This window comes from Eulemur rufifrons, chromosome 2, assembly GCF_041146395.1.
Source record: "Eulemur rufifrons isolate Redbay chromosome 2, OSU_ERuf_1, whole genome shotgun sequence".
In the NCBI taxonomy this organism is placed as follows: Eukaryota; Metazoa; Chordata; class Mammalia; order Primates; family Lemuridae; genus Eulemur; species Eulemur rufifrons.
This window is the reverse complement of record NC_090984.1, coordinates 118,525,351-118,539,469: the sequence shown is the minus strand read 5'-3', so window position 1 is coordinate 118,539,469 and position 14,119 is coordinate 118,525,351. Positions and strand designations below refer to the sequence as shown.

Below are 14,119 nucleotides of genomic sequence, written 5' to 3'. Positions count from 1 at the left end.
GCGGATGACAACAAGTTCGTTGCACGGCAGCGGTGGCGGTGTCTGCCTCAGCTTGAGCCCTTGCCGCCCCCCGTCGTGCTCCCTTGCACCCTCTCTCTGTGCCGACTAGGACCCCCTCGGACGCCCCCGGCCTCGGGCAACGGGGACCCCTCCGCGCCTCGACCCAGCCAGGCCTCGCGCGAGCGGCACGGCGCGGGCGATGGGGTCGCCCTGAGGGACGCCTGTCGCCGAGCGGGCATGGAGGGGACGCCCAGGGCTTAGGCCCCGCCGCGGCCTGGGGACACCGGCCGGGACCCGAGGCGCAGTCGCCGCGGCCTGGAGCCGGATCCTCCGCCGCAAGGCCGGAGCCGCCGCCTCCCGCAGCTCCAGCCAGCCCAGCTGCCAGCCCTCACCATGCCGTGGCCGTTTTCGGAATCTATCAAGAAGAGGGCCTGTCGGTACCTCCTGCAGAGGTACTTGGGCCACTTCCTGCAGGAGAAGCTGAGCCTGGAGCAGCTCAGCCTTGACCTGTACCAGGGGACCGGGTCCCTCGCCCAGGTCCCCTTGGACAAATGGGTAAGAGCTGCCGGCGGAGAGCCGGGCGGGAGTCGCTCCCCTCCTCAGGGCGATTCGAACGAGTGTCATCCAAAACTGGTGACGTTCAGCCCCTCCCTGGGGAGTGTTTGGATCCGAGTGTGGGAGGGCACAGAGAAATGTGTTAGAGTGTTGTTTAATCTGTTTGTAGCGAGTTTGCTCCCTCAAATCACGTGTTCCAGAAACTTAACAGACGTAATGGAGTCTACATTATGGAAATAATTGAGTCACTGCTTCGGGGCCTGTGGAAAGAGATGACCAGTCCTGTCCCTTGGAATGTGAGCGGCCGCAGCGTTTTGTGGCATACAAACCCTATTTCATGGGATGACATTCCGGAAAGATTAAGGATGCAGAGGACCTTTGGGATGTCAGAATCCCTAGTTAATTGTTTTGGGTTGGCTACCTGCACACCGCCTTGGCCTGGTCTCGGTACCGCGTTTACCATCTGGAAGAAAGTTAGGTGAAGGCCTCCTTGGTCGGTTGGCCGGCTTTTGCTTGATTATATGATTGCAAGAGCAGTTTGTGTACCCAGCCTGTGAATGGTTGTGTGGTTCTAGTAGTGCTGTTTGGTTATGCCTCTTTGCTTCACGTGACAGATCGTAAAAGCAGGTGTTGCAAAAGCGCTGAAGCTGCAATTTTCAGACATTTTAAAACCTGCTTTCTACTTGTTATTCAGCGTCTGTGAGTTGACTTATCGTGTCTTAAAGGTGTTTCATGTGTATTTGAACTCACCACATGCAGTTGTACCTGCATGTGTGTATTCAATGTGTAGTATTTTTCTTAAAGTAATTCAGCCTTGGGTTTGACAAGAAGGGAGTGGCTTCTCCTATTTGCCCAACCCCTACTTCCTTAGCCACAGAAAAGCTTAAATTATAACACCTTATTATTACCCTTAATTTGTACTAAAGTGTATGAATAAGTATATAGTTTTATCACTAATTAGATGACTTAAACTAGGGAGAGTACACAAGATAGTGGAAAGACCCAGTCTCTCACCAGCGTAGTCCAAGCTGCCACAATTAACCAAGTCATGTTCGACATAATAATTCACCTGAGTTCAGTAAACATTAATGGAGCATACACTTCATGCCAGGTACTTTATCAGGGTATTGTATTGCTGTAATTCTTACCAGAAGATAGGGATTCTGATGGATATTTTAAAATTCAGCAACCTATAATTCCATACTTTTGGTACAGTTATGAATAGATTATCTTGAAGGAGGAAGGTTGGACATTTATTAAATGGCTTTGTGGGTGGAGGGACTTTGTATGCATTATTTTTTAATGACTTCGTTAACCCTATAAGGTGGGCGTTATTATTTCCATTTTACAGGTGGAGTTAAATAATTTACTGCAGTCACACATTTAGCAATTGGTTAGTGAGAATTCAAACCTATCTGATTCCTGAGCCTGTGCTTTCTTCATTACATCACATGGCCTCAGATCAAGAGAAAGGTAGTTAAAGTTTATTGAGCATCTATTTATGTCAGGCACTATGCTAGGCACTTTTATTTGTGTGGTGGTTGTCTTTAGTCCTCATCGGAAATCAGAGGTAGTGATATTTGAATTTTATAGTTTGACTTTAGTATCGTTGGCAAAATAATTTATGACCAGACTTCATCTGAAGATTATGTTTTGTTTTCTTTGTGTTTTGTCAACTAAAATGATATTGTCAAAGCATCCAGTAAACACTTGCTGTTGCTGATTTGTTTATTTTAGTATGCTGTGTTGATTACTAAGATAAATCTTGATTTGACCCTTAGATATAATTATTCAAAGTTCTGATTCCAAATTCAGTTACTTTTGACATTTGATTTTAATGACTTTCATGACTGAAAAAAGATACCTATGTTGGAAGAATTGCATCACTGGCTATATTATTAATGTTTCAATCCTTAACTATCAATTATGCAAAGGATTTTGTTGAAATTGGTAAAGACATTCCCTTCCTCCCTGATCTTAATTAGCTATTCTGTTATTCTTTTTTTTTTTTTTTTGAGAGAGAGTGCCGTTCTGTCACCCTGGCTAGAGTGCCGTGGTGTCAGCCTAGCTCACAGCAACCTCAAACTCCTGGGGTCAAGCAATCCTTCTGCCTCAGCCTCCCAAGTAGGTGGGACTACAGGCGTGCGCCGCCATGCTCGGCTAATTTTTTCTATTTTTATTTTTAGTTGTCCATATAATTTATTTCTATTTTTAGTAGAGATAGGGTCTCGCTCTTACTAAGGCTGGTCTCAAACTCCTGAGCTCAAACAATCCACCCGCCTCGGCCTCCCAGAGTGCTAGGATTACAGGTGTGAGCCACCGCACCCGGCCAAAGATATTGTGTGCACACACACATATGTAAAAACTAGATTTAAAACCCAATTTTTGAAACTCACTGTTCAGAGACGTTTAGATCGGTTGAAGTAATCTTTCTTTGTTTTCAAACCTTTTGTAACCTATGTAGATATCACTTAAAAAGTAGATGGTGTCTTTAACATACATTTTCAGCAACAAAATCAAGGAACAATGGAAACATTTTCAAATAAATAGTTTTTAAAAATATTCTCCCCATAGTACAAGTATTCTTGAAAAACAGTTGCTCTCTTTCTCACTATTAAAGTGTTATCTCTATTTTGAAAAGATAGATTAAGTGTATTTTTGTTTTTTGGAAAATATCTGCTAGGTAGTGTGTACTACTGATAGTCATTTATCATCACCTAAATGGTTGGCATATTTAGAACTCTGTGTAAAAGGAAGTTGCTTTTCTTTAAATTCAACTCTTAAATACTTGGCCATAAAACAAGGAAACCAGAAAATTATTGTCATTTACTGTTTCTTTACAAAGCTTCTACTGTTTAAAGTTCTGTTTATTATGTAGAATGTATGGAAAAGTAAATTTCAGTGTGCTAAAATGAAACATTCAACTGAGGGCACTGCTTTAATTTTTCTCCATTGTGGAACTACAATCTTTGTACCAGTTTGATATGTCAGACGGGCCTGAATGAGGTGCACATTTGTATATTAAATGTTAGTACAACTTTCTAATCTAAAATTTGAAAAATTTAATATAGAATCTCTAATTTTCATGTCCCTATGAATCATCTGATGTGCTCTTTGATATGTATACACTCCCACTATGGAGATCACTACCTTAAACAGGGCTTGATGTGGAGGGAGGAATAGAGGCAAGGGATTTGGAACTGTTCCATGGTTGGAATGGGCTGTCTTAAAGTTTTATGAGTTCCTTGTCCCTAGAAGTGGTTGAAACTGCAAATGTTGAAAGGAGGAAATTCTCTTTGGGTAGGAAGTTGGATTTAGTGACTCACTCCTTTCTAGCTCTTTAAGACTATGACTTTATTTTTACTTTTTAAATGGAATTTCTTTCATTAATTGATTCAATACGTGTATTGAACTCTTAGCATGTGCCACTGTGAGGGGCTGAAGGATATGGCAGTGAACTAAACAAATATTTTTTTCTCACAGGAACTCAGTATGTCCAGGAGGGTAGACATTAACAATTTATTACACTGAGGCCTTTTAACTTTAATACTCTGTTTTTGATTGTTACTTATACTTTATTAGTATATATAATAAAATTGTTTTCAGTTCAAGAAACATTGATTACTAATTATTTGTCAAATGCTGCATAGACACTAGTGTATTACCTTCTTTTTTTTGCTTATATTCATGAAACTCATTGATGATAATTAAAAGCAAAGTGGCTTTAAACAAAAGAATAAAAACTCTAAGGGACCGTACAGTAGGGCATTTATTTGTTGACTGGTTCAATGAGTAGTTCACTTTAACAGTCAGTGAATCACCTGGATATGCTTCAAAGGACTAGTGAGGAAAATGTTGCCTGGGTAGTTAATAGGGAATCAATTTGACCAAGTAGGTTGAGAATTTTGTCCTACACATATGCTGGAGTAGACTTTGGATTTTCACAGAATGAATGAATTTCAAAGTACCTTATGCTACAGTATATAAGGGGTTTTGCCCAAGTGAATATAAGGTTGTACATAAGTGTAACCTATTTAAACATCTTATACTTAGGGAAATTATTTTGTAACTGAGTGGTACAGTGTAAATTCTTGAACTGTTGATTCTTTCTAGAACTATTTTCTTAACATTTACCACATTTTTTCTTTTAATATTACTTTTCAATGCTGTAATAAAATTTTTTGAACCATTATATTTAGAAGTTTAAGCTAGCCACAAAATTGGTATTTACTGAGTAGAGAATTCCATCAAATCCAGTTTTTCTGATGGTTATCTAATGTTGACATCCCCAATTTGCAAAGGGTAAGCCATTGCCAATATATACTTTAAAACATTAATATATGCTTGTAGTAAAAAATCAAACATTGAAGAAATGTATAAAATATGAAGTAATAGAGCTTAATCCTATCTCTTCCAGAGATAACAATATTATACAAAATTTCAGAGTTTTAATTGTGGAAATACTTGATACGTGAAACAAGCAGTTCTGCATTTACCTTTTTTGTCTTATATGATAGATCATTTTTTGTGCCAAATGTTCTAAATTTAAAAAAATTAATATGAAAAAATCTGAAACACAGGTAGAGGGAAAAATCTTGCATGATAGTAACTTGAGGCTGTAGGTTGGTGGTGAAATAGAAAATATCAGAGAAGGAGCAGGTTTGGCCCCATCCTTGGGGAGTGGTGGGCTGGGGGATGAGGAAGGAGGAAATTGAGATTGGATAGAGGATAAGTTTTACCATATTGGGTTTTTGAGGGGGCTTTGAAACATCCAGGTAGAGGAGGCAGTGGGAACCATGGGAGGATTGGAGTTGATAAAGATTTGGGAGTTACCAGAGTATCAGTACTGATAAAACAGTGGAAGGAGATGGCACTGCACAAAGTGCTTGAGCAGTGTTAATACGTAGATCAGGTTGAGAAGGTAAAAAAGGCTGAAGATGAAACTCACATGAACACCAACATTTTAAGTGGTAAAGGACTGGAAAAAAGACTGAGAGTGTGAAGTGTTACAGAAGCCCAGGAAAGTTAGAATTTCAAAAAAGAGAGTGGTCGTAGGAGCTAGAGATGAAAATTCAAGAAAGATGAGGACTAAACATTGTTCATTGCATTTGTCAGTTTAATGGCAGTTAAGAGCAGTTTCAGAGGAGCTGAGGGTTAGAGGGCAGATAGTAGTTTGTGGTTTGAGCAAATAGCTACTTTGATGAAAGAAAGAAAATGTGGTTGATGACTAGAGGGGGGACATGGAGTCAAGTTAAGGGGTTTACTAGCTTGCTTTTGAAAATAGTAGTGACCATTTATTAAGCACCCTCCATCTCTATATACGGTATTGGCTGCTTTTACATACATTTTCTTACTGTAAGTAGGGTACTAACATTTCCTTTTTACGTGAGGTTAAATTGGTATTGGTAAACAGTACAGCAAGATTTGAAATCTGAGTCTTTCTGACTCCTGTATTCTTTTCATACATCACACTACCTCAAAAGATTCAAGAAACCTAAGCTTCTCAGACATTAATAGCACTGGGTTCACCTGGGGATTTACTAACATGCAGACTTCTGGTCCCTTCCCTACAGATTTTGGGTCTAGAAATTAAGAATCTGCATTTTTAATAAGCATTCCAGGAGACTCTAATGCGTGTGGTGTTTGACTACATTTTGAAAAATACTAGTACTAACGAGATGGGGAGTTTTTTTCATTTAGTTTTAAAAGCTTTGTTCTATAAGCCAAATCCCCAAGCCAGTACTACATTTTTGAGAACTATAATATGTTAGCACGTGATTTTATTTAGCCTCCTGTAAAACCTTCAATTATGAAAATATATTTCTCTTTTAGTTTTGTTTCTGCAGTGATTAATTGAAGACCTTTTGCAAGTTACTTGATTTTTCTCATCCTCAGTTGCCCTGGTAAAATGGGCATAAAATACCTAATTCAAAGAGCTATTGTGAAGACTTAATGCAATAACATAGGTATAAAATAGTATGGTGTGTGTCCTGTGTGTAGTAGATGCTAATTAAATGTTAATCTAAATCAGCTCTTGAAAATTTTTATGGTCTGTTTTATCTCTGTTTGAATTCTGATACCTTGGTTTAAACTAACAAGGAATTCTATTCTTAGTTAATCATATGGAATGATGTATTAAAAAGGAACATATAATTTAATGCTTGCTGTTCTTCATATTGTCAAACATACCTTGAATTCCTAACAGAGCTCATCATTGTATTAGGTAGGTGCTGTAAAACATAAAGAACAATGGCCAACATTTAAAAAGTATTGACTTGGTACCAAGAACTATGTTGGTAGCTTTATATGTATTATCTCATTTATGGTCATAATAACCTTATGAAGTAGGTACTGTTTCTATTTTATGGATGGGGAAATTGAGACTTGGAGGTTAAGAACTTATTCAAAGCTACCCAGCTAGTAATTGACTGAGCTAGGACCTGAACCTATGCTATATCTTAAAGAAGTAGTCTTCAAACATGTTTGCTCAGTTATCTCTTAAAGTTTGCTTTTAAAAAACTTCATATTCCCTGTATATTTTAAAACTGATTTTTTAAATTATAAGTTTAAATAGTTGTAGAGGTTGACTTTTGTTGTGTTGTAAATATTAATATAAAACATTGTGAGGCTGAGGTGGGAGGATCGCTTGAGCCCAGGAGTCCGAGGTTATAGTGAGCTATCTATGATTGTGCCCCTGCACTCCAGCCTGAGCGACAGAGCGAGACATCCTGTCTCTAAAAATATATATATTTTTTCACCCAGTAGAGTCTGAATACCCACCATTATCCATTTAAAAATGCTTGAACAAGCTCTTCATTAATAGTTGGCAACTCAACATTCTATCTTTTCCCACTGAACTCCTATGTCCATTTTACTTCCTCTGCAAAATTCTATTGTAATTTATATATTTTATGCTTAAGTCCTTTATTATTTACATGTCATTTCGCTATAATAAAAACATGTATATAAATCGAAATTGATCATATTAAACATTTTCCTGTTACTATTAGGCTTTCTTTTGCATTAAGTGAATATTTTTTAGTATAACATTTCAATTCCTTTACTGATACTTCAGTATTTTTTTTAAGTTCTTTTCTTTTCTTTTTTTTATATTATTTTTTATTTATTTATTTGAGACAGATTCTCACTCTGTTGCCCTGAGTAGAGTACTGTGGTGTCAGCCTAGCTCACAGCAATCTCAAACTCCTGGGCTCAAGGTTCCTCCTGCCTCAGCCTCCTGAGTAGCTGGGACTACAGGTGCACACCTCGACACCTCGCTAATTTTTATATTTTTAGTAGAGACGGGGGTCTCGCTCTTGCTCAGGCTGGTCTCGAACTCCTGAGCTCAGCAATACTCCCACCTTGGCCTCCAAGAGTGCTAGGATTACAGGCCTGAGCCACCATGCCTGGCCCTAAGTTATTTTCTTAATGGATGCTCTAGGGCATACCATATTCACCTAATCAGTACAGTCATGCTATTGCTTAATGAAGGGGATACATTCTGAGAAATGTTTCATTATGCCATTTAGCTGTAAGAACATCATAGAGTGTACTTACTCAAACTTAGGTGATATAGCCTACTACACACCTAAGCTATATGGTATAGCATATTGTTCCTAGGCTATGCACCTATACAGCATGTTACTGTACTGAATACTGTAGGCAATTGTGACACAATGATATTTGTGTATCTAAACATAGAAAGGGTATAGTAAAAATATGTAAAAGATTTAAAAAATTATACACCTGTAAAGGGCACTTATCATGAATGTAGGTTATAGGACTGGAAGTTGCTCTGGGTGAGTCAGTGAGTGAGTGGTGAGTGAATGTGAAGGTCTGGGACGTTATTATACATTACTATAGGCTTTATAAACTGTATACTTTGGCTGCACTACATTTATAAAAATATTTTTCTTTCTTCCATAATAAACCTTATTTTACTGTAACTTTTAAAATTTATAAATGTTTACATTTTTAAAACTTTTATTCTTTTGTAATAGAGTACTATTACTAAGTATAGCTTAAAACATGGTATAGCTGTACATATTTTCTTTATATCCTTATTCTATGAACTTTTTTCTATTTTTAAAATCTTTAATTTTTTTATATTTTAAGGTTTTTTTTTTTTTTTTTTTGTAAAAACTGAGACATACACACACATTAGCCTAGGCCTGCACAGGGTGAGGATCATCAGTGTCACTCACTGTCTTCCACCATCACATCTTGTCCCACTGGAAGGTCTTCAGGGGCAGTAACACGCAGGAACTGTTGTGTCCTACGATATCAGTGGCTTCTTCTAGATACTTCCTGAAGGACTTGCCTGGGCTGTTTTATGGTTAACTTCTTTTAATATAAGTAGAAGGAGTACACTCTAAAATAATGATGAAAGCACAGTAAATACATAAACCAGTAACATTTATTATCATTATCGAGTATTATGTACTGTAAATAATTGTATGTGCTGTACTTTTATTTGATTGGCAGCGCAGTAGGTTTGTTTATACCACCGTCACCACAAACGTGAATAGTTTATTGTGCTAAGAGGTCATGATGGCTACAATGTCACTAGATGATAGGAATTTTTCAGCTCCATTATAATCTTATAGGATCACTGTCCTGTAGGTGGTCTGTCGTTGACCAAATGTTGTTATATGGCATTTGACTGTATCTCGTTCAGATAATCCTTAGGCTTTAAGTGTTAAGATTTTCCCCCTGGATTGTGTTGTAATTACAATTATTGTAAGTGCGCAGTTGATCAAAACAATATAAATAGGCATTTTGATAATCAAATATAAAAACTTTTATTGGAAATAAATTTCTTAACAATATGGATGGGTTGTGTTTCCCTCCTCTCTAATTAGTTAATGCATCTGTAGGTGAATATACTTACAGCAACAATTCAACAGGGCTCAGCATAAATTTTATTCTAAATTTTGAAAACAGATACAAGCTTGAGAAATACTGATGTCATAAATAAGTAGATGAGAATTGAGGGATTTTGCAGTAGCAATATCACTTAGTTCTTTGAATTTCTGTGAGTGTCATGCCCCCAAAAATGTGTAAGATAGGGAAAGAACAGAAAATGCACTACTGGTCCTGTCTGGAGGTTTATATACCTTAGACACTACAATAAGAGAGGATTTAGGAAAGGAGAAAGATACAGCTTTTTTGGCTAAGTGGGAGAAAGAAGATTGTATGAAGGACTATGGGACAGGAGACTGTATGTAATACCACCATTGTATGTGCTCTTCTCAATTTTAGGAAAGAATATATTTGGAGGTTAAGGATCAGGATGTTGATACCTTAAAACCATCTATACCCATGTACTCCTTGGAAAGTCTTTAGGATTACACAAACCCCAACTTAAGGAAAACATTTTAAACTAGTGATCAAAAATAAGTGCTGAGCCAATCCAAATCTCACTATTTAACACTAGAGTGTAGACAAAGAAATATGATACTCCCCTATGCAACATAGCATGCAGGATGTACCTTACATATAAGCTGGCGTTGAATAAATATTTGTTATTTTAATTTAAAAAGTACATTGTAGGCCAGGTGCAGTGGCTCACGCTTGTAATCCTAGCACTCTGGGAGGCCGAGGCAGGTGGATCGTTGAGCTCAGGAGTTCGAACCAGCCTGAGCAAGAGCGAGACCCCGTCTCTACTAAAAATGGAAAGAAATGATCTGGACAGCTAAAAATATATATACAAAAAAATTAGCCGGGCATGGTGGCGCATGCCTGTAGTCCCAGCTGCTCGGGAGGCTGAGGCAGGAGGATCGCATGAGCCCAGGAGTTTGAGGTTGCTGTGAGCTAGGCTGATGCCATGGCACTCTAGCCCAGGCAACAGAGTGAGACCCTGTCTCAGAGGGAAAAAAAAAAAAAAAAATACGTTGTAAAAAAAGTTGCATTGAATTGTTCTGCTAATTGCATTTACATTCATTCTATCTTCCTTCTGTTACAGTCTTGTTTGCACTACCACACCACTGAAATTGCTTTCATTGGGATCACTAAGGCTTTAATATCACTGAATCCAGTGGACATTTAAAAATCTTTGACTTCTTGTTAGCTTTTGTTGCATTTAACCACCCAGAAAAGCGCATATTGTCTTTCCACAATTTTCTGGGATATGAAGTTCTTTTGATTTTCCTTCTATTTCTGTTTGTTCTTTTTTGTAGTTTTGTTTGCAGGGTCCTCTTTCTTAACCCATTTCTTAAATGTTAGTGTTTCTTAGAGTTCTGTCTTAGGCCTCCTATCATTTTACTCTGTGTAAGTTCCCAAAGGCACCTCTCCTCACCCTGTGGCTTCAGTTACCCTGTAAGGTTATGCCCATCTGCATCTCCAGCCCAGATGGCTCTCCTGAGCTCTAGACCAGGAAATGTAGCTGTGTCCTTGACACCTCCACCTGGATGTCTCCTTAAATGTACTTTGGAACTGAACCCCCTGTCTTCCTCCTAATCTGCTTCCCTAGGTTTCTCTGTCTCAGTAAGTGGCACCTCTATCTAAGCAGTCGCCCAGGCTTCATCCTGAGTGTCATTCTTAATTCCTGCTTTTTACCCCTCATCATGCCAATTAATTCTCATACTTCCTAAATACATTACAAAACTCCATGCACTTCTAACTGTCCTCAGTGTTGCTGTCCTTGCCAACCCAATTTTTCTAGCTTCTGCTACTCATAACAACCTTTCTGCTTGTGTTTTGCTTTTGTTCAATTCATGCTGCACATGGCAGCAAGAGGGGTCCACTAAAAGTCTGAATCCCATCATGGCATCCTTGCTTAAATTCTTCAATGGCTTCACATTGCCCTGAAGATAAAGTTCAGACTCTTTAACGTATATTACAAGGCTCTTTGGATCCTACTCTCCCTTATGTCTGTAGCCTTATATCTGGCTCTTTGCGCTGGCACACTAAAGCCTAAAGCAACTTTTTTTCCCCCTCAAATACTCTGTGTAGCAAATGTGTGCGCTTGTACTTCTCTGACTTGTGCTTTCTTTGAATCCTTTCACATGCTGTTGTCTCTGCCTGGACCACTTTGCCTGGTTAACTCCTTCTCAGTCTTCTGATCTCAGTTTAAAATTGCACTCCCTCAGGTGGCCTGCCTTGAATGTCTGGGATAGGTTCTGTTACGTACTCAAATAGCACAGTGTACGTCCTCTGTCATACAACTCATCACACTTTAATTACGCATCTTTTTCATGGTATACTATCTTACAAGTTTAGTGAGGACTAGGAGTCATCTTTATCTTGGTCTCTGCTTTCTTTATCTCCAGTGCCTGACACGTGTGGGCATATTTGACATCTTTAAGTTAACAATTTCGTGTTCTTGTGATTTCAAAATTAACTTGGTTTTTCTTCTCTTTAGTGTCTCAATGAAATCCTGGAGTCAGCAGATGCACCTTTAGAAGTCACTGAAGGATTCATTCAGTCAATTTCTTTGTCAGTTCCATGGGGCTCCTTGCTACAGGATAATTGTGCACTGGAAGTGAAAGGGTTAGAAATGGTCTTTCGACCAAGGCCTCGCTTAGGTAGGTGTGTTATATGATTCTGTTTTATTTGTTTCTATTTTTATCCTTTAGTGATTAGAAAAGTAACCTGATCGCGTTAAATTCAGTATTTGATTCATTGCTTCGTATTTGTAAGATTTTCAGTTGATAAAATAGTAGGACGTGGCTCTATGTAGGGTATGATTATATCTTTAGAGTTGCTTGCTTCCCTATTTATTCATAGAAACTTTAGTAAAAGAGATGATTTGGTTTATGTAATTATTTGTTACCAATTATCTAAAGTAATTTCTGTTTTAAAGATTTGTATTTTAAAGATTAAAGTATTGTGTCAGAAAGCGAGGAAGGGTGCTCAAATATTGATGGAGAAATGTCAAAAGGACACAGAATTGGGCTTCAAGGGGCTTCCATTGGCCAAATCTGGGACAACTTGAGTATTAAAAAGAATAATGACAATAATGGATTATAACACACTAAATAAAAGGAAATCCCTAAGTCCACACTGATACAAATAAATAAGTATGTGAGGCGGACAGGGAGAAGGAATGCTTTTCTTTATCGTAGAATACCTACTTATAAATGTAGAAAAGATGATAGAATTGATAAATCTAGGTGGAAAGGTATGTTGCTATGAAATGATAGAGTTATAATCCCAAGTGCTGCCTAAAACACTAGGGTTTAACTTACGCTTGGTAGAATTATTGTGACCTGTATTTTAAAAATTGATAATACATGTATGGAAATCCTTTCTAATAATCTGGTATTTAATTTATAAGAATATTCTATATTTTAACCATGATGAGTAGATACAATATTTTCTTATAGAAAGTCACACTTTTAAATATTTTTCCCTTACTTTTAAAATATTCCATTAGAAGAGTTTTTAAATTCCATTTTGGAAGGCAATAATTCTAGTAATCTCTGCCAGTTTGTTTTGAATAAGGAGATGTGGTAGAATTTTCTCACGAGGGAAAATCTGGAAATGATTTTTCACAGTTCATGTGTTTCCTCCTCCAAGGATGCTCTTCTATTTCATCTACATTTATACTAATTTCCAAAGCCCCGATCATCTGCTGTCTTGGCTAGATTTCCTGTTAATTCCCTCAGCTAGAAGAATTAACGTGTTCTCTTAGCTTTCACAATGGTAAGAAAGCTCAGTAGTTGCCTACTAATTCTTCTTAATCATATCTTCTTCCACTATATTATAGGTTCTCTGAGGGCAGAATTCATAATTATTTTTCTATCCCCTACAACAGGGTTAGCAAAGTATGGTCTGCAGGCCAAATTGGGCCTCACACCTGTTTTTGTAATATGGCCATACTTATTTGTTTTATTGGAATACAGCCATACTTATTTGTTTATTTGCTTTCAATGGCTGCTTTTGCACTAGAATGTGACAGTTGAGTAGTTGTTATATAGACCATATGGCCTACAAAGCCTAAATTATTACGATCCTTTACAGAAAAAGTTAATCCTTGCTCTATGATATTTAGAATGATACCATGTATGTGTAGGATTCCCATTAAATACTTGTTGGATGAATACATGAATTAATATTTGGTAAAAATATAACATGTCATGAGAACACATATCTCCGCACTTTTTTCTGTGATTTGTTTTTTTTTCCTTCTCAATTATAAGGTAATAGTTCAATCTCAAGAGTAATTTCGAGAATGTTGTTTGCCTGAGTGGTACACCATGATGCTAATATTCTCATGGGGAATTAAGAATTCATCTATTTGTAATATGGCATTTTCAGAAACGGCATTGTTGTAACTCTGAGAAATTGTTTAGGATTAATTTATTTTTTCTGCAGCAACTGGTTCTGAGCCTATGTATTGGTCAAGTTTTATGACTAGCAGTATGCAATTGGCGAAAGAATGTCTTAGCCAGAAACTAACAGATGAACAAGGAGAAGGAACCCAGCCTTTTGAAGGACTTGAAAAGTTTGCTGAAACCATTGAAACAGGTTTGGCATTATTAAGCATTTTTAAAATTTTAGATTTTGTTTAACAATTTAGTACCTTTATTTAATAAGCCTTGTATATGGCAAATCCACTGGA

General features: G+C 37.6%; 1 protein-coding gene across 1 annotated transcript in view; it reads left to right on the top strand.

Annotated features, from left to right (window-relative positions):
* The first annotated feature begins 50 nt into the window (after window positions 1-50).
* Window positions 51-14,119, top strand: part of ATG2B (autophagy related 2B) — a 73,389-nt gene continuing 59,320 nt past the window's right edge. Inside the window, exons 1-3 of the mRNA XM_069489475.1 lie at window positions 51-555; window positions 11,918-12,080; window positions 13,873-14,025. Coding sequence (XP_069345576.1) covers window positions 394-555; window positions 11,918-12,080; window positions 13,873-14,025 — 478 coding nt within the window. The 5' untranslated portion in view covers window positions 51-393. The remainder of the gene's footprint in view (window positions 556-11,917; window positions 12,081-13,872; window positions 14,026-14,119) is intronic.